The following is a 26406-nucleotide window of genomic DNA, read 5'->3' on the forward strand; positions in this document are numbered from 1 at the left end:
GGAGCTCCAGAAACAGGGCAGGAAATTTACACTGCTTCGGTAATTTCATTTTCAGTTTGAAGAAGAACCATTCCCTGTTAGAATAATGGTTGACAAGCCAAAGAATAATAAATATAAAAATGAATAGTTGTTTAAAGCTATAACCTGACTTTCTTGATAACAACAGTATAGCTCTTTAATACATTTATATTTCCATTATGAGCCATAAGAGGGTTTCAAACCCTCCATTATAAAATAATCTTCTTACCTCTTGTTCTTCCTAAATAAGGTTCTTACCAATTTCTGACATTTCTTATAGTCTCTTTGTCAGACTCAGCATCAATCTTACCATTTTGATACCAATTTGCTGTTGTGAAGTTTTCTTCCTCCTTTGAAATTCTCTAGGAAGTCTCTATATACTTTGTCATTTAGAACATTTAAGTTTGAAATAATCTTTTCTATTCATGATTTTATTCCAAACCCAGCTCAAGAATTCTTCCCTTACTAATTATTTTCTATTAATATGCTTCCTCTAAATTTATATATACAATTTAAGTTCCTTTATTGGTTGGGTAAACCTAAATAAATTCATAGATTTGGGCAGAGCCTCATTTATAAAATGGGGACAATACTATGTACTTCAGTTGGGAGCTGCAAGAATCAAATTCATCATGTGTACTAATCCCCATGGTAGTTTTTATAAACTTTGAAATGTTAAAATAATAATAATTATAGTAATGCAAAAACCACTAAACATCCTAAAGAAATTATATGTAGTACATCAACTCACGTGTACTATGGAAATAAATGCTTGTGATACACCATGCTCTTCTGCAATATAGTTGAAAGCTCGCCAAAGAGCAACTCCAGCATCATTTTTTCCATCAACTTCATCATCTGTATTAACAATGAACACAAAACCAATTCTAGGAAAGAAGATGAATGAGAGATGTTACAACTACCTCTTGAACCACAATAAACCACGATTTTTAAATATTATTAGACTAGAACATCTAGATGGGGGGAATGTGTTAGTATCTGGGGTAAAGGGGAGTATTATTATTTGAAAAGCTTTGATTTGTAATGCCTTTTCACCAAAATCCTCATCTCTGTTGGATTCCTCCAAAATGTAAAACTCTCTCTGGTGGTGACATTATCAAATAGCTATTTTTTTCCAGAAAGAAAAAGTGGAGGGAAGTGTACTCCTAACACGACCACGGAAAATGGACCCATCCTTAAGTACCCAAGTGACAATCATTCTCTCAGGAAGGTAACAGGGTAAACAAGACTACCAAGCAGCTCTGATTACTGGAGTCGACCATAAAGGTGTATGATTTTTCACAGCACACAGCTATGTCGTGTCAGGCCCTAGAGATGACCATCACTTTGAATTCAACATTGACACTCCGTGTGACACAACATGAACATCACTGGATTTCCTTCAGTTGACAGTCTGTTATAAATTGATAATTACCTAAGAGGAATTTTATGATAAAAGAAAAGTTCAGCAAGTTTTATAAAGTCCACGGTATATTCTTGAGCCGGATCAATAAACAGAACCTAAAAAAAAGTAGTAGACTATAATCACCATTTTGTTTTAACACTTCATAGTTTTCATGAAATTGAAACTTAATCTAATTTCTGTAGCTAAAAGCATGAAATTCAAGGTACAATTTTTTAAATTTTCTAGCAATTTTAAAGAATTTTGAGGAACGTACATAAGAAAGAGTTGCACAGTTTACAAATTTCTAAAAGCTACACACCAAAATATAATACACGAAACTTAATCAGGTTATTCATCCTCTTTTTGAAGCACAGCACTAAGTAAATATTTTTTACAAGAAGTGAAATACCTTATTCTAAGTGTTCGTTGGATTTTCTGTGATGAGTTTTTTAAAAAAGGAAATAGAAATTGAATTTTGATCCAAAAAATAACAGCATTAACATCTGCTGTAGGAACTAAGATATTCAATTCCTATGTGAAAAAAATATAAAGCCCTAGGTGTTTTCTCCACATTACAAAGTTCTATAAGGTTATTTAACATTGTAATAATGAACATTTATATCACAGATGACATAGTAGTATTTATGTATTTTTCCCTGAAATGTACTTAAATTAGTTCTTTATAATAAAGAAGGAAGAAAAGTTTGATCATAAATTGCTTTTAGAAAATATAACAGTAACCCATCAATTTAATGATGGTATTATAAAAGCACATGAGGGTTAAATAATAAAAGGCAGGTTATGTGACACTGCTAGCTTTTGATACCTAGTCAGCCATGCCACCTCAAGCTTGTTACATCAGGCAAATACTCCTTTCCTTATTACTCACATGCCTACTTACCAAGAGCAGGGTAGTCCAAAAAGAATGGTGATATCTTTAAAGATGTATACAAAATTTCAAAGTATAAAACTTACCAAATTATGAAAATTACGCCTTATGAAAGGTATACTTCCAGGGGACACTGGCTTCAAGAGTTCCTGGCAACTTGAAGGCCACATAACGTACAAATCATCAGTTTCTAAGTCATTAATCCACTAGAAAAGAATCCAGAAATCTGTGAAAGCTATATTAATACTTAGATCATTTTCAAAGCCGGATTTCACTCTGTCAAACAGCAAGTGAAATATACACAAGATTTTCTACATTTCTGATTAAGTATAAGAAGCTAGTTGAACATTCTTTAAGGAACATATATGTGCAAAAATTTTATATTCCCATAGCCTTCTACATTAAGCCTTCCCCTTCCGAAACAATTGACTCCATTTACTCATATGTTTGTTTTTCATACTAAAAAATAAAATTGTATAAAAATTACTCCGATAAACCATTTAAGGTACAGGAGGCAATGAGGTCATTTACCTTTCCTCTAAAATTTAAAAGCTTGGACATAAGGAAAATAAAACGCTTAACAAAAGTTAAATGTTTAAAACCGACATTTTGGACGTCCAGTTCTAATAAAGATGGAATAGCTTATATTAGACTAGCCTTTCCCCCCCGCATCCCGAAACAATGACAAAAGGTAGAGAAAAGCATTGTCTAGAGGCATGGAGGTAGGGGTCAACCAACAATTAACAACTGAGGAGTTACAATCCTTGAAAGCAGGAGGCAGATGAGGAAAGCTCCTCAACTTTGTTGCTGGGGGCATTTTCCAAATTGCAGCCTGGAGGAAGAGAATTCCAACAGAGAGTGACAGTCATATTGCGCTGTCCCAGTGTGGGGAAGATATATTTCCTACATATTGGGAAAGACAGAAGAGAAAGTTAGGGCTGCCAAACTGATGAGATGTGAGATGGGGGCAAGTCCAGCAGAGGAGGAAACCGCAGAGAAGAAACCAAAGAAATCTCTGCAGAAACTCCTCTCATTTGCTGCCTACTCATCTACACATACACATGGCAACACGCCTCCCCCCCGCAAAAAGGCCAGGAGAAAACAGAAACGCGGAGGTTGAAGCTGCAGGCATAACATGTTACTGAAGAGACAAGAGGTTGGAGTTCAAGGTGGAAGGACTTTGCTAAACACTGCACTTTCATTAGAGACCCAGTAGGGCCAGACGCTAGGAGTAAGACACAAAAGAGAAGAACTCTCACACAGCCTAAAATCAAGCCTCAACAGAATGAAGTAAGCGTCTGGTACCTGGACTGCCAGAACAGACCTTACAATTCTTTGCTTCTATAACTTTTCATCAGCAACTTCTGGTTCTTACCAAAAACCGTCATACAAAAAGAAAAGGACCAAATATCAAAATGCAGGAGAAAAAAAAACAGACAATAGAAAGGGACTTAGGCAAGGACTTTAAAATAACAATTCATATACATTTTAAAAAGAACAAAAATAGGTGGAAAGACGGAAACTTTTAACAGAGAACTAAAACCTATTAAAAAAAAAGAACCAAAGGGACATTGCAGAATTTAAAACAGTGTCCGTAATTAAGAAATGGATGAACTTATCAGGTGGTTTTAATTGCAGACCGGACACAAAAGAAGAGACAGGGATTAGGAAACAGGATGACAGATCAACAGAATGTATTTTAACTAAAGCAAACAAAAATAATGCAAAATCAAAACAAAGTGTAAGAGAGATGAGTGACACAGGCAAAAGGTCTAACGTACCTGTAGCTCAAAGTCAGAGAGGAGAGGACAAATGGGACAACGCAATACCTGAAGAAATGAGGAGGCTTTTGCACTAATCTAGACATGAATTTCCGGAGGGCTTGCCTAAGCCAGAGGCAGTGGTTTTAGAGAGAAGGCAGAATTAAGAGACACACACAAAGAGGGATGAAGAGGAGGGAGAAATCTAGGGTAATTCATGGCTTTCAGAGAGGAACACTGTATCAGCAGAGAGACATTAAGCTCTAAGAAGTAGGCTTTTCCAGGGGAGAGGACAGGAAAGCAGAGAAGGAGTTAACTCGGTTTCAGACATCCTCGTCTATAAATGACAGTTGACAGTTGTAACAATTTCTATTTTAGTGGCTAACAAGTATGATGGGTTCTGGGATTAGCTTTTTTCCACTAAAATTTGTCTTGGTGGTACTGAGATAGAGGGGAGAACTTTAGTCTCCCTGGAAAAATCAGTAGTACTGTCTCTTATTTATGTTTCTGAGGTAATGCTTGCCAAGATGTGAAGGTAATGGGAACGGTTCCAAAGATCCTCACAATAGGCCGGGGATCCTGTGAGAACTGGAACTTGCAGTAGACTCAGTCAGCAATGTCTAGATGAGTTAACTGTTCTCCTGCGGGAATCCTGGGTCAGAGGAGAAGGCGGCGCCATGTAGAGGATGTGAATATCCGATCCCCTTGGTGGTGAGTTGTATTTTTTACTTCAGGTGATAAACTGGCATTATGCTCTGTGTATCAGTCCCACTGAACTTGAATTAAGGACTGGAGACAGAGTCATTTCTAATGTGGATCAAAACAGCTGCACGTGTTTATTTAATATGAAGACTCCTTGGTGCCACTTCAGGTCTGCTAAATCATCCCCATTTAAAACAAGGGCCCTACGTGATTCTTATCACAAATACTAAAGTTAGAAAGCTAGAGAAATGGCCTAATTTACAGCCATGGGTTTTGGGGGAAGTAATTGAGGTAATAACGTGGGTCCATTTTGGAGAACTACTGAGACAACACTGGAAATCACATTGACTAGGCCCACAGACACTGAACCGCCCCTTTCCCCAGTCTCAGGTGAATACACAAAAGCAGCAACAGTAACTGGAAGAGCGCCTCACAAATTCGCATGCAGAACTGGCACTCCAGTGATCTACCTCCATCCATTCTGTTGGTCATAACTCGGGCCTTTCTATCTACTAGGCTTCCAAGATACTGAAAAAAAGATACTGTCATTTATAGATTAGAACCTGGAAGACAATTTCCTGAACATCCAAGGAGCTATACAGGTCAACAAATAATCACATAATGGGTCATGCTGTTAGAGGCTGACTCTCTCTCTGAGAGAAGCAAAGAACTTAAAAGACTTACAGTTCACATTTCTGGGCTCTCTTTGGGGAGTGACATTAGCTAAAATGGCTGAGTAAGGAGCTCCAAAACTCCGTCCTTATACAGAAAATGGAAAAACTAGAAAATCTGTGGGAATGAATATTTTCAGAACCATGAAAACTAACCAAAAGCTTGCAGCAACCCTGAGAGTGTTTATTCAAGAAAAATGGCTGCATCTCAGTAAGAACACTGAGATGTGTGGCATTATAACTTACCTAAGTCCCATCTCCTGCTCCCAAGCTAATCAGTAGCCTTGAAAATGACAGCTCACATTCCAGTACCAATATTACCAGAAGCAGTAGAATGGACTTTATTCTGAATGAATTGTAACTTTTTGTTTGAACTGTCTGGTGACTCCCTAGAAAACCTTCTGAAAAGTCTTGCCTTTATCCTGCCTAACTTGTGATTCGCCTAGTGTTAAAGCTGCTACTCTGATTTATGGAAAACATTTACAGGCAAATGTTTTAGTCACTCCTGAGACAACAGAAAATAGCTGGGACGCACAATAGAGTAACCACAAACTTAGTGAGGAAAGGCTGGGGAATGAGATGTTTTGGGAAACAGGGCTTTGAGAAGTTCTGACGTATTCCTGGAAATCTACAAGGCCACGTGCATGCCCAGGAACACGTGCATGCTCAGGAAAGACCTGAGAAGGTCCTACGTTCTTCTCACCCCTGGCTGACTTCCAAGCTCTATGCAAACAAGAACTGAAGGCTAATGCAGAGATGCAGACCACCTGATTGAATGTTTAGCGTGTGCTGCTCCCCCTCCCTCCATGTGCCACACACACAGAGCCCCCGTGCAAAGACTGGGAGATTTTCTGGTTCGAGGCATGTAAGTAAATCTCTGTCCAATACTTAGCAGATGACTAGGCTAACATAACAGACACTTCTGTGGCCACACATGAAAAAGAATACAGACTTTATAAAATTAGTTACTAAACAAATAACAAAAACAACAGCAAACAGCAATAACAAACCCTGGGGAGGGGTGAGAATCTGACTTCCAGAAGTGCCACAGTACAATATTCAAGATGTCCAGTTTTCAACAACAACAAAAAAGGCAATGAAAAATCCTAAATTAAACATACGAAAACAATTCCATTTATAGGGACATAAAAAAGGGTAAAATACTTAGAAATAATTTAACAAGTCTGAGACTTACACTGAAAGCTACAAAACATTGTTGCAAGAAATTAAAGAAGACCTAAATAAATGGAAAGGCATCCCATGTTCATGGATTGGAAGATGTAATATATTTCAATAGCAATATTCCTTAAATTGATCTATAGATTCAGCAAAATCTCAATAAAAATTCCAGCTGTCTTTTTTTTCTTTTTAACAGAAATGGACAAGCTGATTCCATAATTCATAATGAAAGGGAAAGGTGCAAGGATGCCAAGACAATCTTAAAAAAGAAGAATAAAGTTGGAGGACTCAAAATTCCCGATATTTAAAGTTACTACAAAGCTACAGTAAAAAAAAAAAAAAACAGTGTGGTGCTGGCATAAGGATAAGATACAGATCAACAGAATTGAACTGAAAGTCCAGAAATAAACCCACATGTCTATAGTCAACTGATTTACAACATCATGACTGGACGTGAACAGGGAAACTTGCCTTTATGACTGTAGGATCCACTGTGGTTGGCAAGTTACACTCTTAGCTAAAGAACTTATAAGCTCTGCCTGTGCCTACTGGTGCCTTTTTAAAAAAAATCATATCACTATCATCTTGGTGACAATAACAAAAAATTAGAATTGTTTTTATATAATGACAAGTGGCTAGAGTGACTTGGGAACATTAAAGAAAATTAAAGAAAGTTATAATAAACGCCCCAGGAATACAGCTACATCATCAACATCACAGTACAGAAAATAGTTGCAGGGGTAGTTTTGCTAGAATATGACCAAAGCCTCTGTCACTGTTCGTGGTCTGGCACAGTGAACTGAAAAGAAATTACAATCCAAAGGAGCCAAACATATAATCCTATAATTGTTTTTACTGACTCTTAACAAAATTCCAGTGACACCTGAGGTGATTCCTGATGTCTGAGACAGAGGAAGCTGGAATGGTAAATCAGGGATGGAAGAATACCAATGAACCTCAGATTCTTACTTAACTGTCAGTTAGACTTTTAAGAAATAAACCACCAAGATTTTTTGAGGGGGAGGGTATAAACAGAGAGGTCAGAAGTGATTTAACTCAGGGCCTCAGCTTTCTCTGTAAAGATAAAAAGTAAGTGGGGAGACAGATCCAGGGGAAAAAGAATTAAAAGCAAAGTATTGCTTTCATTCATGAATAACTCTGTTTTGACATTAAGATAGTCAATGATTTTTTTTGGAGTGCTTCCTATTCAATAGGACGTGATGTATGTTGAAGATATTTAACAAAGTCCTGGTTTTTGTGGCACTTAAATTCCACTGGAAGATTATTATAAACAAATACATATCATACTGGGTGGTAGCAAGTGCTATGAAACAAAAATAAAGCTAATGTGTGAGCTAATTTTGCCGCTCTAACAGACCAAGCTGAAGAGTACTGAGACCTCAGAGCTCTGCATTTGTGCCAGTTGATATTTTTAAGGTATCTAGAGAATAAAGCCTCAGAAACAATTTTCTACTCAGGCAGGCACTTTCCAAGTGGAAAAACAGAAGCATTTAATTGAGACACGAAGCTTCCCTTAATAGTATGTAAAAAAGATACTTTAAAAATTATTAGTTTTAAAAAGGAATGAAATTCTGATACATGCTACAATACGGATGAACACTGAAAACATTATGCCTAGTGAAATAAGCCAGGCATAAATGGACAAATACTGTATGATTAACCTTACATGAAGTACTTAGAATAGGAAATTCATAGAGACAAAAAGTAGAACAGAGGTTACCGGGGACTTAGAGGAGAAGGGAATGGGTTTCTATTTGAAATAATGAAAACGTTCTGGAAATGGATAATGGTGATGGTTGGACGAGACTGTGAATCTACTTAATGCCAATGGATTACACACTTACAATGGTTAAAAAAGCATTATCTTATTTATATTTTATCTCAATAAAAATTACTTCATGACACTCTCAGATAGAAGTTCCTTGTAAAAGAAAGCCGCCCGAAGGTGTCGAAGAGTTGGGCAAGAAAGGAGACTTTATAGCAGTATAGGAGGAGACTTTGCGACTCTGTGGGCGGTGGAGGCGATGGGAACAGCATCAGGGCTGCTCCCCCCATGTGAGTGACTGTCTTCCACGGCCAACCTTAGAGGATCAGGATGTTACTTTATAAATGCAGCTGGACAGTTTCTTTACAGGTCTATTTCTTATGTCCAGAATAGGCTTGAAAATTACTTCCCTCATTTTAACAGTGTGACTTACTCTCAGCATTCTTCTAGAAATGATCAAAAGCATAAATGCTTAAAATAAAAGGCACAAAGTATTAAGATTACTAACATGGTCATTCCTTTTCCTGATAAAACATTATTAGAAAAGATATCTGCTATAGAGTTTAAATATATCCAAGAAAGAGTAAAATCTAGCTAATGAGAGAATATGGTCTAAAGAGTAGTAAAAAAAACAGTATCAACAAACAAATCATTTAGAAAATTGTTCTGGAAAATACGATGGTAACTAATTAATAACATATGTGGTTTGTCCTCAGTCTGAGGTCTCTGATGTTCAGGGAATATGGTAGTTCTTTGGTGCTGTTATTGTTCCATGATTCTTGGATGGTGGACTAGGTCTATAAGTGGGACGGCTGTTCCCACAGGACAAAATAACTGTAACAACTGCAACACTTCAGAGCGAATCCCTTAAATTTCTACAGGAAAACAAACAGTATGACATCCAGTGAAGTTATGTTTTTTTCCCTTAAAACCTCTTTTTTCCTGATCATATAATAATGCCCATTGTTAAAATCTGAAATTTACAGAAAAGCATGAAAAAAAATATCGACCAAACTACATCACCCATTAGTAACTTAATATTTTGATAGATTTCCTTCTGATCCTCTATCTTTTCACATGATGATATCATATAAATCTATATTTTTTATTTACATGAGGACATAGTCATTATCCCTGGTTATTAAAACATATCTATAAACATAATTTTGATCTCTGAATAATAATTGTGTGGTTATACAACTTACAACATTTCTGTTTATAGCTAACTCATTTCTAGTTGTTTCAAAAATATGCAGTAATGATATCTTTGGATATAATGATTTTTCTCCATTTCCTACTTCTTTATGGAAGTTTCCAGTGAAATTACTAGCTCAAGTATATATGAACAGTTTAACAGCACCGCAGCCATAATTTTTTAAAAGGCTATGCCAATTAACACTCTCCATGTGTCCTTTTACCCTTCTTTTCTAACTCATCAGTTAAGTTGTAGTTTTTATTATTAGTTATTAAGACTATTTTATCACATAGTAGTTATTAAGATATTATCAGGGTATTTCAATTTTTATGTTATTATGAATAAATCATTATGTCTTCCAAGTGGTTTTTGGAAAAAAAGCTTTTGATCTGTTTACAGTTACTTCAAACCCATATTACTAAAATCTCTTATTAATTATAAATGCTTCCCTTAAGGAGTTTTAGTTACATAATCTTATGCAACATTTTTATTTTCTCATTTCTAATAGTTAATACTTTTTATAATAATGTTAAATCATATCAGTGAATGAACATACTTATATTATGTTCTGACTGGAATGCTTCCGGAGTTTCACTGTTAAAATTATGCTTTATGTTGGTTTGAGATAAGTATTTACTTATTCATTCAAGGAATATTTATATTTATTGAGTACCTACTACAGCCAGGGATATAATGGTGAGAGAAAAAATGAAAAAATTCCTACCTTCATGAAGTTTATATAGTCAAGTAAGAAACAAAGACATCACAAAGAACCACAGGATAAATGTAAAATTATAACTGTGCTAAGTACACAGAGTGATTGGTAGTTCTATAACATAATAAATATAGATACATACATACACACACGTGTGTGTGTGTGTGAGTGAGTGAGTGAGTGAGTGAGTGAGAGAGAGAGAGAGGGAGAGAGAGGGAGTGAGAGAGAGAGAGAGAGAGAGAGAGAGAGAGAGAGAGAGAGAGAGAGAGGATTAAGTCAGCAAGCCTGGGCTGCCCACACCTTGCACATTCCCAAGAAGGGCCTGTGTTCCTGATAAAGGGTCTCTAGGTTGGCTCCTGGGAATTGAGCTCTTGGAATGTTCTGACTGATAAAGAGTGTTTTGCACGCTGAGGGCCTGCTGCATGCTCTAGCAGTTTGTACAGAGTTTTTACAAACGATATGATTTATGATGAATACCTGCTTTTTCTCTCAGGGTCTGGCGTTTCAGTGACTAACATCAGCCACATGGCCACTATATGCTCAAGTGCCAGACCCCTCTTAAACCCCTCTTAAACCCCTGAACCCTCAGGCTCAAGTCAGCTCCCCTAGTAGGCAGCACTTTGCGCGGACTGTCACACATCCAATTCAGCATGTCCTGCACAGCTCCACTAGGAGGAACTCCTGGAAGCTTGTACTTGGTTTCCTCTGGACTTCACCCCATGCCCTTTCTGCTTCTGATACTGCTTGGTATTCTTTTGCTCTAATAAATCGTAACCATGAGTATAACAACTTCCAGGCCTTGTCAGTCCTTTTAGCAAACCCACTGAACCTAAGGGTGAACTTGAGGATTCCTTGACACAATGCGTATATGAAATAATCGTCTACTTTGGATAGTTAAGGAAAGCTTCTCTCAGGAAGTATTTTTTGGAGCTGAAGTCTGAAAAGAGAGTAGGGGTCAACTGGATAAAGAGAGGAAGAACTGCTTTCCAAGCACGGGATAAGGGAGAGTGGTAAAAAAGAATATATCATAGTTTAAGATATGAGAGGAGGAAGTAGGCCATTTACACCTATTAGGCCATATGATGGACTTTTTTTGTGCTTTAAGCAAGGGAAAGTGATGTGATCAGATTTCCAAAAAAATTCACTTAGGCTATAATACATGGACCGAACGTTAGGAGGCCACTGCAAATGGTTAGGCAAGATTTCCATTATATTAAGGTGGTATTCGTGTATTCCTCAGATTTTAACCATTTGGTATTTTGTTGTTGCTCATGTGGTTATTCTGTTGTTCTCACTTGTTTTTATCTTTAAAGCTGGAAAGGATAGTGAAGGAGCTGAGTAGATATTCTCGTGAGGAAGTACAGAGAATACCAGGAAGGGGAAAGAAGATGTAAGGGTGAGAGGGGATGAGTCTGTAGTTTTAACTTTTTCTTCTCACTGAGTTCTCCTACAACATCTTTCAAAATGCTTACATTTACTCCAAAGTCTGCCAATATTTGGTATTATGTTAACTCTGAAGTCTACTAAAGGTTTTAAAGTGAGGAATTACATGCATACTTACCATTATGGAAGGATGTCTAATATCTAATGCATAGGTATCGTCCCAATCAGGCGAGCTTAACTTTAAAAATTTGCTCATATGTTCTTCTTTGATCCCAAGATTGCGAAGGCCATTCATCACTTTTCCTTCTAGTTTCAGCATATCCAAAAGACTTTATGTTTAAAGAAAAGAAATGTTTTGTTTTGCCAAAATTTTTAATTAAATCCTGTAAAGTTTATAGATTTCTCAAAGCATTAGAAACAAGTTTCACTGGTATTTTTATTAATAGCAGGAAAATACACTATTAAACTCATTAACAAATAAGACAAGGAGTCTAGTTATCCAGGGTAAACTTATGCTGAGGTTTTTTTTAAAGTGGTAACAAAATCTTCTTATTTAAAGGATAAGACAACAAGGTATATTTATTATACTCTTCACTAAAGAAGTGAGGATATACTCACCACTGAGCAGGTCAAAAATGAAAGGAAAAAATACAGTAGGTCGCTCTTTTGATAAAGCTACTACAAAAACAAGGTAAAATCAAACATGACCTAAAATATAAAATTTTAATGCAGGGGAAACCCCATTAAAGTATGAAAGTTCACATCTGTTGAGAATACATACTAAAATTTCTAATTACGTATATAATAATAATTTGATAGCTCTTAAACATGTTTGAAAGTATTACTGCTAAAAGTAACAACATCAATAAATAACCCTACTGACAAAAAGTTAGGGCAGTTTGATTCTTTAAACTACTGTTTATCAAGTTCATTCTGTGTCTCAAAACAACCTCAGGAAGTCTCAAGTGACACCAATGAGGCTCAGAGAGGTGAAGCCTCCTGCCCAGTCACTCAGCCAGTAGAGTGGAAGAGCCGGGACGTGAAGGCTATAGGCACGCAGTGCTTCCCTGTATCTGCAAAGATGGATAAGGCTGTACAGAGTAGGGTAAAGCATGTTCATGTTCATGTTCATGTTTGAGAAGGTAAAAATCTACTAGGCAAGGAGGAATTTTGATTATTACTTTTTGAAACCAAGTGTTAAAATTTATATTTATTTTATTTAACCTAAGTGCTTCATTCAAAAATCCATTCCTGGAAATCACTTCACCTTTCAGAAATGAAAAGAATTAGAATAAAGCAATATACGGACTTTAGAGTACAGTTCTCGGGGAGGACAATAGAGATCTACATTTAAAAAGCAGAGATCTAATAGCTAAACTCTGAAGAAGGCTGTTTTAGAAGTATTTCAAGCTGCTCTGTATGACATCAGCTCAGCATGTCTGTATCCTAGACAGCTCTGACCACTGCTTTACAAAGGAGAGTTTCTACCCCCTCCCCCCAAATCTATTAGAAGATGAGCGTGTTAAAAAGAGTACTAGGTTGAATATCATAGTAAGATTTAGTCAGAGCTATAACACTACTTCTTCATGTGGGGCTTCTTGAAGTTCTTAATTCCTTGAGTCTAAATTTTCTCATTTGTAAAATAAGAATTTTGGATGGTATTGCCAATGTTCTCTCCATTTAAAAAATTTTATGATGCTTATTGATCTTATTGACTTTCGTGTGACAGAATTATAATATTCCTCATAGCTTCTGTAACGATCATCTTTGTTATCACAACCTAGTTTCCAAGGAAAACCACCAGTAGAAAAACTAGATAGAGTTACATACTGTGGTACCTTGAAAAGGGCATGAAATTTCAAATCCTGCAACTACTTGCTAGCTATGTCCCTATCTTTATGTGAGATCTGAGTCTTTGTTTCCCCATCAATAAAAAACAGAATAGTAATAATCACTTGATAGGGTATTACGATGAAATGAATTTACTGCTGAGCACACAGTTGCCCTCAACAAGCATTAGTTTCCTCCTTGCTCTTCTCAAATCTTGAATTTTGGATACCAATAGAAAATATCTGGTTCTTGAAATATGCTAGGTTTATTTATCAGGAAAACTTATATCTCTGGATTGTTAAATAACCTCTCATGCTTTCTCCTTTTAAATAGTCACTATCTTTAAATTTGCTTAGAAGCCTTCACTGGCTTCTCCTGCCCTTGAGACAAAAGGCCAAAACCCAGAACCTGGTTTCACAATCTGATCTTTGCCCACCTGTGCGACCTAAGCTTCTTCTAATGCTTCCTCACTGCAGAGTCTGGCCATACTAGACAATGCATTCTTCTCAAATATGTCATGCTTGCAGAACCTCAACTCCCCACTTTGCCTGATTCATCCTTAAATATCACTTCCTTGAAGAAATCTGATATGCACTGTCCCCACGTTCCATCAAGAGCAAGTTTAAATCCCTGGAGTTAAAAGCTCTCAAAGCACTGCACTTCATCTTTTACAAACCTTATCATAATACAATTATTTAATATCAGTTACCCTCCTAGACTGTAAATTTTGCTTAAGCAAGATGTTTCTGTCTTGTTCACCACGACACCCCTGATATCTAGCAGTCTCTACAGCATAGTAGGCATTCAGATATTAACCAAATCGAATTTTAATATTGAATTGATTTTATAATATTGAATTTTAATGTTGCTTGCATTACAAATACATATGTAATCCAGAGCGCAAAAGAACTGTGAGCCAGACCACTTTATTAAGATATAGAAGAACTCCACAAGTGCAAATATCAAGACACCTTTGTTACCTCTGTCTTTCTGGTAGTTATACTGTAGTGATATTACTCAAGCAGGAACAGGCTGGCTGTCAAAATGAGTAACATCCAGTATGTACCAGAGTCAGTTTCTTGAGCACTTGGACCTGACCAGAGTCTGGCCCATCCTGTGGCTGGGGTGACTATTAATTAGCTCTAAGGCAAATGCATCTAAGGTAGATATAGAAAACACATTTACGGAACTCGTCAAATTTCCTCAGTCCTACCTGCCTTTTTCCCTGGTCATTGCCACTCCCTCCTACTGTCCTAGTCTCCCTGGGGGTGAGAGCTGGGCTTGGACACAGCCTGTGTGAACCTGGGCTGACCTGACACTGAGGCATGGAGGCTCTGGCTCCTCCGGGATCAGAGGAAGAAGGGTTAGGGCGTGGGCGTGGTACCAGCTCTACAACCCAAACCGCGACAAGGGTAGGAGATAGGAAGAAAGAGAAAAATAATTCCCCCTTCACTTTCTTTCCCCAAATCGACAATGTTAAAGTACTGGTTGCAAAGCACCTCTCTCCAGATCCAGGATATAACTTAATAGGACATTTCCTTCCTCTCCTCTTTCCTGAATCATTTTCTTTCATTCATCAACCTTTTCACACTTTTGATTCTACATGCTCTGATCCTTCCTGAGAACTTCTTTCTTTGATTTTTTATTTTGTGCTAAAAATGTCAGAAGATATAAATATCCTCACATATTTTCTTTTTTCTCCTTTAAGGGAATTATAGTAGTTTTAACTAGTGATCCGATCAACGAGGAACAAAAATGTATCACACGCCCTGCAGATCACTGATTACCAGGTGGAGAAGCCCAGGGGGCTCTATCTCTTGAATAACCTGTAGCCTTTCCAAGTTACACGTCACAATGTTCCTGTTATGAAAATTTCCCCATACACTGCCACAGAGAACTTTCCAAAATCTACCTACCATTTCTGCCCTCTTTTAAATCTATTTTCACTGTTCTTAAACACAAATGTAATTTCTGTCCTCTAAAGTTTACTGCCAGGAGCTGACAACCGCTCTTCTCTATGTGTAGTATTTGGCCTTTATATCTCAGATTAGTATTTTCCCAAGATTAGGTCCAAAAATTCAACTAAATAAAGATAAAAGCCTCACTTGAACCCTACTTCTCAATCTTCCCTGTGTTTTCAAATATATTTCCAAGGTGCTAAGAAAATGAAACAAATGATCAATTAAGTTCAATAAAAGCAAATTGAATTCAATTAAAACTGAATATCTGAACTAAAGTATTGTGTTTACTAAATTCATTTTATATTCTAAATATGAATTTTAAAGTAGTTTTATGACTCTCTTTAAAAGTAAAATAGGGCTTCCCTGCTGGCGCCGTGGTTGGGAGTCCGCCTGCCGATGCAGGGGACACGGGTTCGTGCCCCGGTCCGGGAAGATCCCACATGCCGCGGAGCGGCTGGGCCCGTGAGCCATGGCCGCTGAGCCTGCGCATCCGGAGCCTGTGCTCCGCAACGGGAGAGGCCACAACAGTGAGAGGCCCGCGTACCGCAAAAAAAAAAAAAAAAAGATATATTTGCTTTACCTTTAAAGTGATTATTTGCATTTTAACAAATACTAAATTCAGGACAAAAGTGTACCTTCATATATAAACCACAGTTTGTATCAATAATTCAATACTTACCTAAAAGGATCATAAGAATCCATATCAACATGAAGTCCATTTATATAGAGACCAGCATCGCCTGGCTGAATTTCAAATCTATCTTGAAGATGCTGGAAATACAGAAAAGAGTTAACCGAGTGATAGAACAATAGCTGATTTATGTCAGGAGTTGGCCAACTATTTCTATTGAGTCAGACAGTAAATATTTTAGGCTTTGCCAGCTGTATCATCTCTGTTGAACCACTCAACTCTGCCCTTGTAGCACAAAAGCAGTCACAGATAATTAACAAATGAGCATGATTATGTTCCAATAAAACCTTTATATGTATAAAGACAGGCAGCAGGCCACATTTGGCCTATATGTGGGTAGTACTGCCCACATCTGATCTAAGTGATGGGAATCTTAAAACAGATTAAAGACACGATACCTGAGGATTTTGATTTTGCAGTATGTGATATTAAATTTCTAATGCTACAACAATTACTTGCCTATTACATTTTATACTGTGTGTGTGTGTGTGTGTGTGTGTGTGTGTGTGTGTGCGCACACTTAGAATTTAATAGCTGGCACAATCCTATTGTTTGATATCCCAGAACTCAAAACCTTGGTGTATGTGTAAATATTTAGCAATCATTTATGAATTCATAAGTTTTCATTAAAGCAGTGTTTCAATGTTCACTAACTTTTTATTAAGTAAATATTTCCCAAGTGCCTACTCAGTGCTAGAAACAACTCCAGGCACTAGAAAAAAAGGGAATGTCCTAGCCATACAGCATAGTTAGCAAGATCACGGTGAGGGAGTCAGATCTGGTTTAAACCCTAGTCTTGCTACTTACTCGTGGTAAGATTTAGGCAAATTTACTTAGTATCTTCCATAAGTCTCAGTTTCCTCATCTGTAAAATAGAATACTCACAAGTCTGTTATAAAGGTTTAATGTAATATATATCTGTGTCTAGTCACATATAAAGTACTCACAAATGAAGCTTTCATTATGACTATTACCATAGTAGGCAAATTGATTTAGGAAGAAAAACAATTTTAAAACAGTGCATTTCAATGACATCACACAATAAATGACCTAAGAGAGATTTGTATAAATTATTCTGGAAAGACAGATGAAGCAACTAACTTGAAGAAGTTCAGAGGAGGCTTTACAGAGGTGAATTTTTCTGTATGGTTATCACTCACCATGACAGGTGAGCTACATATAGAGAGGGGAGAGGAGGAACTAAATTTGTAACAGTACAGAAAATATCTCCATTTGCTTTATGCAGAATACTGGCAAGAGATTAACATGAGAGATTCAAAGGTGAAATTCTGATTTGTCTTTAGCTACTTCTGTGCCTTTCTATCAAATAGTTACGTTTTGCTAGGAAACTTGCATTCAAACTTCAACGTCTATAGAGGTCTAGTGAATCCACTGCCTGTTTTCCCAAAATTTGCATGGAACCATCATACACATTGTCTCAAGCTCTCTCCAGCACCTCCTTTGTTTTAGGCATCACATCTGAAAGTAGAAAGCATGTCAAACACTGATCTATACTAAACTAATTCCCTCTCTGCTAATTCCCTCAAGAATTTTTAGGCCAAGCACAGAGTCTTGAACAAAAAAGATGCTCAAAACAAGGGTAATAAGTTAAACTCAGTAAACTTGATGCTGAAACAATGTCAAAGAGAGGTATGTGTACTGGAACTGGTGGTGACAAATTATTTTCCCCTCAAAGGGGGTAGCCTTCAATCCTGGCAAACTATCCCAAGTGTATGATTAAAGGCAGCCGTTCTCAAATCAAGGAGTAAGAATTTAGTTTCTAGCAATACGATGAACCAGAGATCCTGAAATCCTTCTACTAAAAGAAAATATCAGAAATGCTAGATTAAAATATTAATATTGCCCTCTAAAAGAATGGTTTAACCTTTTAAATTAAAGATTTCACTTAAGAGTAGAGAAAAAGTGTGAATAAGAGTCCAAGGATATAACAAACACTGAAGGCCCTGCCCTGAGGAAATCTCAAGCATCCTCATCCTAGGTGGCCTAAAGTGTGAGTTTTTAAAGGTCAGTCTCAGAAGGACAGGAGGCAGCGCCTTGGGCCCACCAAGGGCAGGCAGCAGGGTCAGAGATATCCTTGTGCACATAAGGAAGTGCTACACTCACAGTGAAGTGAAAAGTTGACCTAGAAAACAAAATGTCCTGCAGAAACAGCATAGAAACTTGCTGAGTTCACCATGGTTCTTAATGGAGGAAGAACAGTCTTCCATAAGAATTCACAGCTTCTGGCTTATCTTCACATGAGTTTGAGGCCCAATTTCACACTATTTTGAAGGTCCAAAAAATATAAACAGACTTTTAATTTAAAGTGGAATTAGGGGAATTCCCTGGTGGTCCAGTGGAATTAGGACTCCGTGCTTCCACTGCAGGGGGCATATGTTCAATCCATGGTCAGGGAACGAAGATCCTGCATGCCCTGCTGCGCAGCAAAAAAAATAAAAAATTTAAAAAAAAAAAGTGGAATTGAGTTGGGAGTGCTCATAAGCTTTGAGCAGAAACAAATTCAAATCTCCATGGACAAATATGACCTCATTGAAGAAAAGAGGGAACAATGTACAGAAATGTATCCCTTTAACAACCAATGGAGCTGCGCCATTAGTTGAAACTAAAAAAATTCCAATTGATTGGATTTCAGGAGACTGGTTGAGCGTTATAACGGTAAATTGGTTTATAAACTTGTCTGGAGGTCCCTATGCTGGAACTACATGCATTCTGAACTTAAAATTTGAAGTCCAATCAGATGTAAATCTAATATAGGAAGGGTTTTGCTGTTTTCTGGATGAGTGATGAGAGAAACAAAGATTCTGAAAAAATATATTTTACAGAAGAACTGTTGGAGAAGATATGCTAACCTAGGAATTTTCTCTAGAACTCTGTAAAATTTTCACACATTCTAAGTAATTAGTTGACATAATTAGAAAAGTGTGAGCTTTTATCTGAATTAGGTATAATCTTTTAATTGGATTTTGTACTTAAATATCTGCATCTGGTTTATTATGTAATTACATAATTGAAACAATCTGTTTCACAATACTGACGCAAAAGAAGTTACCTGACCACCTAACCCCCTTCCCCATTTCCCCCCAACCAAAACAAATAAGTGTCATGCAATTTAATTAATATATTTAACAGCTCTTATGGTAAACAATAAGAGATACATATTGCATTGACATTGAATTTTAAATCATCTAAAGTAGATTCTGCCCAGTCTCTGAGCAAAACAACAATTATGAACTTCAAAGGGAAACTTGCTGTACTTTGGAGTTGAATCAATTGCTTCCTGAATAAAACCAAACTCAAATTCACTTATACAACTTCAGCATAGTCATGATATTTTGGGGATAATCTTTGCATGAGTCCAAAGTCAAAAACTATGTAAAAACTATTCACAAAGAATTTTTGTTCTCATTCCAGCACCTTCCACCCTGTTCACCAGCCCCTACCCTTGGCCCACAGAGGTGACAAATTTTTCCCCCAAAGTTTCTGGTTTATCCTTCTGGTGTTTCTTTATACAAATATAATACAAACACATATCTTGTTTTCCCTGTTTTCTTATGCAAAATAAGACTCACCAATAGAGTGACTATCGTACGTATGAATTTTTGAAATCTGCTTTCTCAGTCTAACTCTGATCTGCATTTCTCTTATTATAGAAAGATGAATCATCTTTCTGTATATTTAAAGACCACTATTATTTCTTTGCTGTGTGTAAACCCTTTGTTTACATGTTTTGCAACAGTGACACGTTTTACAGGAACTGTACTATTTGGTGCGTATGGATAAGATGTTGGAGCAGTGACATATTTCCAGGTGTTCCTGTAGCCCATCCGTTTTGCCTACATTAACACTGCAAGGGACATTCCACGATTTTTTCACTTTCCGATCACAATCATCCCTTTCTTCTCCAAGGTTGGAACTCCCAGTTTAGTTACCTCCCACACACTCCACGTGTTAGTGGGTAACAGGGACTACTAGCCCAACACCTTTGCCTGGGATTAGTGACGTGAAAGCCATTATTCCCTTGTCTTTCTCTCAGCGTGTTCCGAAAGAGGCAGTAAACAAGACGGCCATATACAGTGTCAAGAGTAACTTACTGAATAAATGCAAGGTTCCTTGCTCAGTAATCAAAGCTTCTTTCAAAACTGTTTCACTGCTAATTCCAAGCGGATGAGAAGTGGCCAAGGTGACAGCAGTGGGTGGCCCCGGCATCCCTAAGCAGGCTGGAGCACCTGGTGGCCAGCATAGATACAGGAGGTACAGTCTGTGCTGCTGTGCACACAGGGCAGAGGTTCCTACTGCTCCTTTAATTTTTCAGAGTAATCCTGGCTATTATTCCTTGTCTACTTTTTCCACATGAATTTTTAGACTCATCTTGTCAAGTTTCAGAGGGAAAAAAAAACACTCCAGGTTCTGATTATATTTACAAATTAACTTAGAATTGACTTCATTGTAATTTTCCAATACAAGATACGTCCTTCTACATGCCCTTAAGTAGACTGTCAAATTTTTCTTTATATAGGCTTTACCTACTTGTTACGTTTATTCCTATATACTTTTTGTGTTGCTATTGTACATGGAGTCTTTTCTTACATTATAACTTTTAACTAGTTGCTTGCAATACATGGAGACTACTGATTTTTTTTTTTTTTTTTTTTTTACCAAGGTTCTTTAATGGAGAAATGAGTACCAGGTATAAAAGTTTGAGGGCATATCTCTAGTTCACATTTCACCATCTTGTCCAAAAGTCTATTTTGGAGATTTTTTTTCATTTTTTCTATTGTTAAACTTTATGCCACTCCTCTGATACTACACAGTACATTCTAGATTGTTAGAATTATAGAAAAGTCTGGCAATTTCACTGCTGTGAAAATTGGAACTACAGAAATAACATTATAAAAGAACTTAATACTATTTTGTTTATATAACAGTCTTTCAAAATGTAAGTGTAAAACCTTATTATTACCATAAATTGATGATAACTCCAAGTAAAGTAATAATTTAACAAGATGATAGACATAGTTTAAAATATTGAGAATTATTTTCCTTTAAAGTCACTAATATCAGTCTAGTAGATTATGATATCCTCTCCCTCTTTCTGACATACTCCAACTGCCTTACATATGTAAATATACATAGATATTTATGTATGATGTATTTTTCCCTATGTGTGTGTGTGTGTATATATAAAAATGCGGGTTTATGTATATCTACATATAAATATGTGAACACTTAGCAGAGGGCCACAGTTACTGAGGCGGACATTGTGCTAAGTCACTTTATATTCTCATTTAATCCTCCTAATAATCCAGTGAAATTGGTACTATTCTTTTTTATTTTTTTTGGATGCATAGAACTGATTAGCTTTTATTCATGTTACAAAGAGTTTTTTCTTTAGAAAAATTATCTTTCTGTCTTTTTTTTTTTAACATTTTTCTTGGAGTATAATTGCTTTACAATGGTGTGTTAGTTTCTGCTTTATAACAAAGTGAATCAGCTATACATATACATTTATCCCCATATCTCTTCCCTCTTACGTCTCCCTCCCTCCCACCCTCCCTATCCCACCCCTCTAGGTGGTCACAAAGCACCAAGCTGATCTCCCTGTGCTATGCGGCTGCTTCCCACTAGCTATCTACCTTACGTTTGGTAGTGTATATATATCCATGCCACTCTCTCACTTTTTCCCAGCTTACCCTTCCCCCTCCCTGTGTCCTCAAGTCCATTCTCTACGTCTGTGTCTTTATTCCTGTCCTGCCCCTAGGTTCATCAGAACCTTTTTTTTTTTTTAGATTCCACATATATGTGTTACCATATGTTATTTTTCTCTTTCTGACTTCACTCTGTATGACAGACTCTAGGTCCATCCACTTCACTACAAATAACTCAATTTTGTTTCTTTTTATGGCTGAGTAATATTCCATTGTATATATGTGCCACATCTTCTTTATCCATTCATCTGTTGATGGACACTTAGGTTGCTTCCATGTCCTAGCTACTGTAAATAGAGCTGCAATGAACATTGGGGTACATGACTCTTTATGAATTATGGTTTTCTCAGGGTATATGCCCAGCAGTAGGACTGCTGGGTCGTATGGTAGTTCTATTTTTAGTTTTTTAAGGAACCTCCATACTGTTCTCCACAGTGGCTGTATCCATTTACATTCCCACCAACAGTGCAAGAGGGTCTCCTTTTCTCCACATCCTCTCCAGCATTTGTTTGTAGATTTTTTGATGATGGCCATTCTGACTGGTGTGAGATGATATTCCCCTGTAGTTTTGATTTGCATTTCTCTAATGATTAATGATGTTGAGCATTCTTTCGTGTGTTTGTTGGCAATCTGTATATCTTCTTTGGAGAAATGTCGATTTAGGTCTCCTGCCCATTTTTGGATTGGGTTGTTTGTTTTTTTGATATTGAGTTGCATGAGCTGCTTGTAAATTTTGGAGCGTAATCCTTTGTCGGTTGCTTCATTTGCAAATATTTTCTCCCATTCTGAGGGCTGTCTTTTCCTCTTGTTTATGGTCTCCTTTGCTGTGCAAAAGCTTTGAAGTTTCATTAGGGGCCTATTGATTTGTATATTTTAATTGTGCCTTCTATTATCTTTTGCTGTGGACTGAATTGTGTTGCCCCACCCCAAATCCATATGTTGAAGCCCTAAACCCCCATGAGACTGTATTTGGAGATGGGGCTTAAGGAGGTAATTAAGGTTAAATGAGGTCGTAAGGGTAGCACATGGGTGTGCACACAGAGGAAAGGCCATGTGAAGACACAGAAAAAAGGCAGCTGTTGACAAGCCAGGAAGAGTCCATATCAAATACAGAATTTGCTGAAACTCTGACCTGGGACTTCCAGCCTCCAGAACTGAGAGAAAATAAATTTTTGTGGTGTAGGCCACCCAGTCTGTGGTACTTTGTTATGGCGGCTCAAGCAGACCAACACACCTTTCTACATCTAATTTTTGTTTTTAGTTGATTCTCTTACATATTCCTCACCTTCCCCCAATTTTTATACTTCCAATATCCTTCTCTTGACTAATGATGTGGGCTAATAACTAATACAATAATAATTACCGTGATGATAATGTGCTTCATTGTCTTGTTCCTGATTTTGGTAAATATACCTCTAGTAATTTTCTATTAGTAAGATGCTGACTTTTAAGCTGAGATAAACACAAATACATATGCACATGCACACTTTTAATCATGTTAAGGAAGTATAATCAATTTCCTTATAAAGTTATAAAGCGTTTTTTTTATATTCAGGAATAGGTCTTGAATTTTATAAAATGCTTTTTCGGCATGTACAAAGATAATCATACAATTTTACCACTTAGATCTAACGATAGTATAGGAATAGATTTCCTAATCTATTGACCATTCTTGCATCCCTCAAGCTCCATTCAATTATGATATATTATCATTTCATTAGTTTTACTATTTTTATCTTTTAACTCATTTTTACCTGTATTAATTTCTTCTGCTTTTGCTTTTCTTTACTGTTAACATTTTAAGTCTGATATTTAATTCATTTACTTTTTTTTCATTTTATTGATGTAAGACTTCAAGGCTTTTCTCTGAACTTTGTTTTATTTGGGTCCCAAAGATTCTAGTATCTTATGTTTTCAAATGTTGTTATCAAGAACTGTTGCAATTTTGATGTGTATTTTTTTAAATGTTTATTTTATTTATTTTCCTTATTTATTTATTTTTTTGGCTGAATCGGGTCTTAGTTGTGGCACATGGGATCTTTGTTGAGGCACGTGGGATCTTTTTCGTTACGGCGCGAGGTCTCCTCGGGTTTCTCTCTAGTTGCAGTGTGCGGGTTTTCTCTCTCTAGTTGTGGCACACAGGCTTCAGAGCACGTGGGCTCTGTAGTTGTGGAACGCGGGGTCTCTCGTTGAGATGCATGAGCTCAGTGGTTGTGGCACACGGGCTTAGTTGCCCCACTGCATGTGGGATCTTAGTTCCCCGACCAGGGATCGAACCTGGTCCCCTGCATTGGCAGGTGGATTTTTTACCACTGCACCACCAAGGGAGTCCCTTGATGTGTATTTTATTTTCCCTTCTACTTAAGAGTAAATAGTTTTTAACTTCCAAGTGAATAAACCCTTTTTTTCTGATGTTGTTATTGATTTCTAGTTTGCATTGATATTGAGAATTTTTTTTCTATTTTACCCACTTTCTGGATTTTTTGCCATTACTACTTCATAAAAACTTGAAGAAAGGCATATTTTTTCTATTATCAGGATACAAAATTTGTCATATAACCAGAAGACCTATTATCTATACAATCATAATGTCATTTGGTCTTCTATAGCTTTACTTACCATTTCACTAGTCTGAGAGAGGTAAATTATATTTCTCCTTCCATCTCCTGTAGTCTGTTTCAGGAATGTTGCTGCAGTGTTTTGATGTAAAAATATTTTAAACTGCTATTGTAGCCTTGTGAATTATAGCCCTAAGCATTATAAACGGCCATTTTTTGCTCATTAATATTTTCAGAACTGAATTTGGCTTCATGGCATTTTAAGGTCACTACCCTTAACACACAGTATTCGCTTGGTATACCTTGGCATGTCCTTTAATTTTTGACATTTCTAAATTACTTTAAGAGTTTTTATTTTACATACATTGTACATGCCTAATGAAACAAACTGAACATTTTTGCTAATATGCTAGTTAAGCTTATTTACATTTATTGATATCATAGACCTGGTTAGCCTCAAATGTCATTCTTTCATGCTGTATTTACTCTTTCTAGATGTATTTTTTAAATGTCTCTTTCTTTTCTTGTGCATTCAGTTCTTTTCACAGTTTGGAAGATTTAGACTTTTGTTACTCTAGTTACTATTAAACATATATGTTGGGCTTCCCTGGTGGCGCAGTGGTTGAGAGTCCGCCTGCCGATGCAGGGGACACGGGTTCGTGCCCCGGTCTGGGAGGATCCCACATGCCGTGGAGTGGCTGGGCCTGTGAGCCATGGCCACTGAGCCTGCGCGTCCGGAGCCTGTGCTCCGTGATGGGAGAGACCACAACAGTGAGAGGCCCGCGTACCGCAAAAAAAAAAAAAAAAAAAGTATGTTCATTTAATACCCTCAGTCATCTCTTTCTTTAACCAACAACTAATGATTTCTGTTACAAAAAATAATAAAATTAGCCTTTAACCTCTTTCTGCTGCCTTTCCTCTTGCACAGCCCAATTTTATTCAATAGTTTTATATTCATTACTGGTTAACTATATACTTTCAAATAAGTTCAGGCTTCCACTGCTTGACTTTTCAGCTTTAATTATATCTTTGATTCCTGAGTATTATAGTTAAGGCAATCAACAAGTTCATTTTATTTTCTATCCCCCGCCATATTTATTAGTTGCAATATTTTATCTTTGTCAGAGTAGGTACTGTTTACATACTATACTATCACCCTGTCCCTCACTTTTTACTTTTAGTTCTACACATAAACATATTCAACGCCCAACAGGCAGTTGCTCTGCCCAAGAATCTTCAATCAGTTCTTGGTCGGAGAAATTCCACAGAAAGTGTTCTTGGGAGCAATATTCCCTGAATTTTTGCACGTTCAGCATTTTTGTAGCCTGTATATACGTATCTTCTTGAAGGACAGTTTTTCTTTCCTTGAATGTCTTGTAGATGGAGCTTCACTGTTTCTTGGTGTTGAATTTGTTTTTGAGAAGTCTGATGCCAATGTGATTTTCTTTCCTTATCATCTTTCTTATTAAATGCATAAGTAATTTCCTTTGTTCCCTATAAAGTTCAATAGCTTATATTTGACCACTCTTGGTCAATTTTCCCAAGTTGCACAGTGCACCCTTTTTATTTGTGGATTTGGAACTTCTTTTATTTCAGAAAATTTTCTGATTGTAGTTTTAGGTATTCGTTCTGTCCATTTGTTTTATTCTTCTATTTCACGGACTCTAGTCTAGGTATATTGAATTTCCTTTACCTGGCTTTACTTTATCATCTTCTCCTGAGTCCTTTCTATTTCTTTTTTTAAAAATTATCTCTGCATTTATTATTTCTATCTACTATGTCTTCTGCTGTGTTTTCTGTAAGGTCAGTTCTCCTTTGTGCCACTTTATAACTTTAGTTTTTATTTCAGAAATGGTTTTATCTTTACTTTCTACATCTTTGCAAAGTCCTTCCAGTTCTAGTTTCACATTCCCTTGTTGTTGCTCACCAAATCCATC

The 26406-nt window shown here is 36.8% G+C and overlaps 1 protein-coding gene across 3 annotated transcripts in view; it reads right to left on the reverse strand.

Moving 5' to 3' along the window:
* UGGT2 (UDP-glucose glycoprotein glucosyltransferase 2) overlaps positions 1-26406 on the reverse strand; it is a 166483-nt gene that overhangs the window by 93963 nt on the left and 46114 nt on the right. For all 3 annotated transcript variants that reach the window (XR_013824820.1, XM_079902835.1, XM_079902836.1), the window contains exons 11-15: positions 16174-16265; positions 11882-12032; positions 2399-2518; positions 1454-1539; positions 770-905 (exon numbers count right to left, since the gene is read on the reverse strand). Coding sequence is in view for 2 of the 3 variants with exons in the window: in XM_079902835.1 (XP_079758961.1) it covers positions 770-905; positions 1454-1539; positions 2399-2518; positions 11882-12032; positions 16174-16265 (585 nt within the window). In the remaining variant the exon portion in view is untranslated. The remainder of the gene's footprint in view (positions 1-769; positions 906-1453; positions 1540-2398; positions 2519-11881; positions 12033-16173; positions 16266-26406) is intronic.

Source organism: Stenella coeruleoalba, assembly GCF_951394435.1.
Source record: "Stenella coeruleoalba genome assembly, chromosome: 18".
Lineage (NCBI taxonomy): Eukaryota > Metazoa > Chordata > Mammalia > Artiodactyla > Delphinidae > Stenella > Stenella coeruleoalba.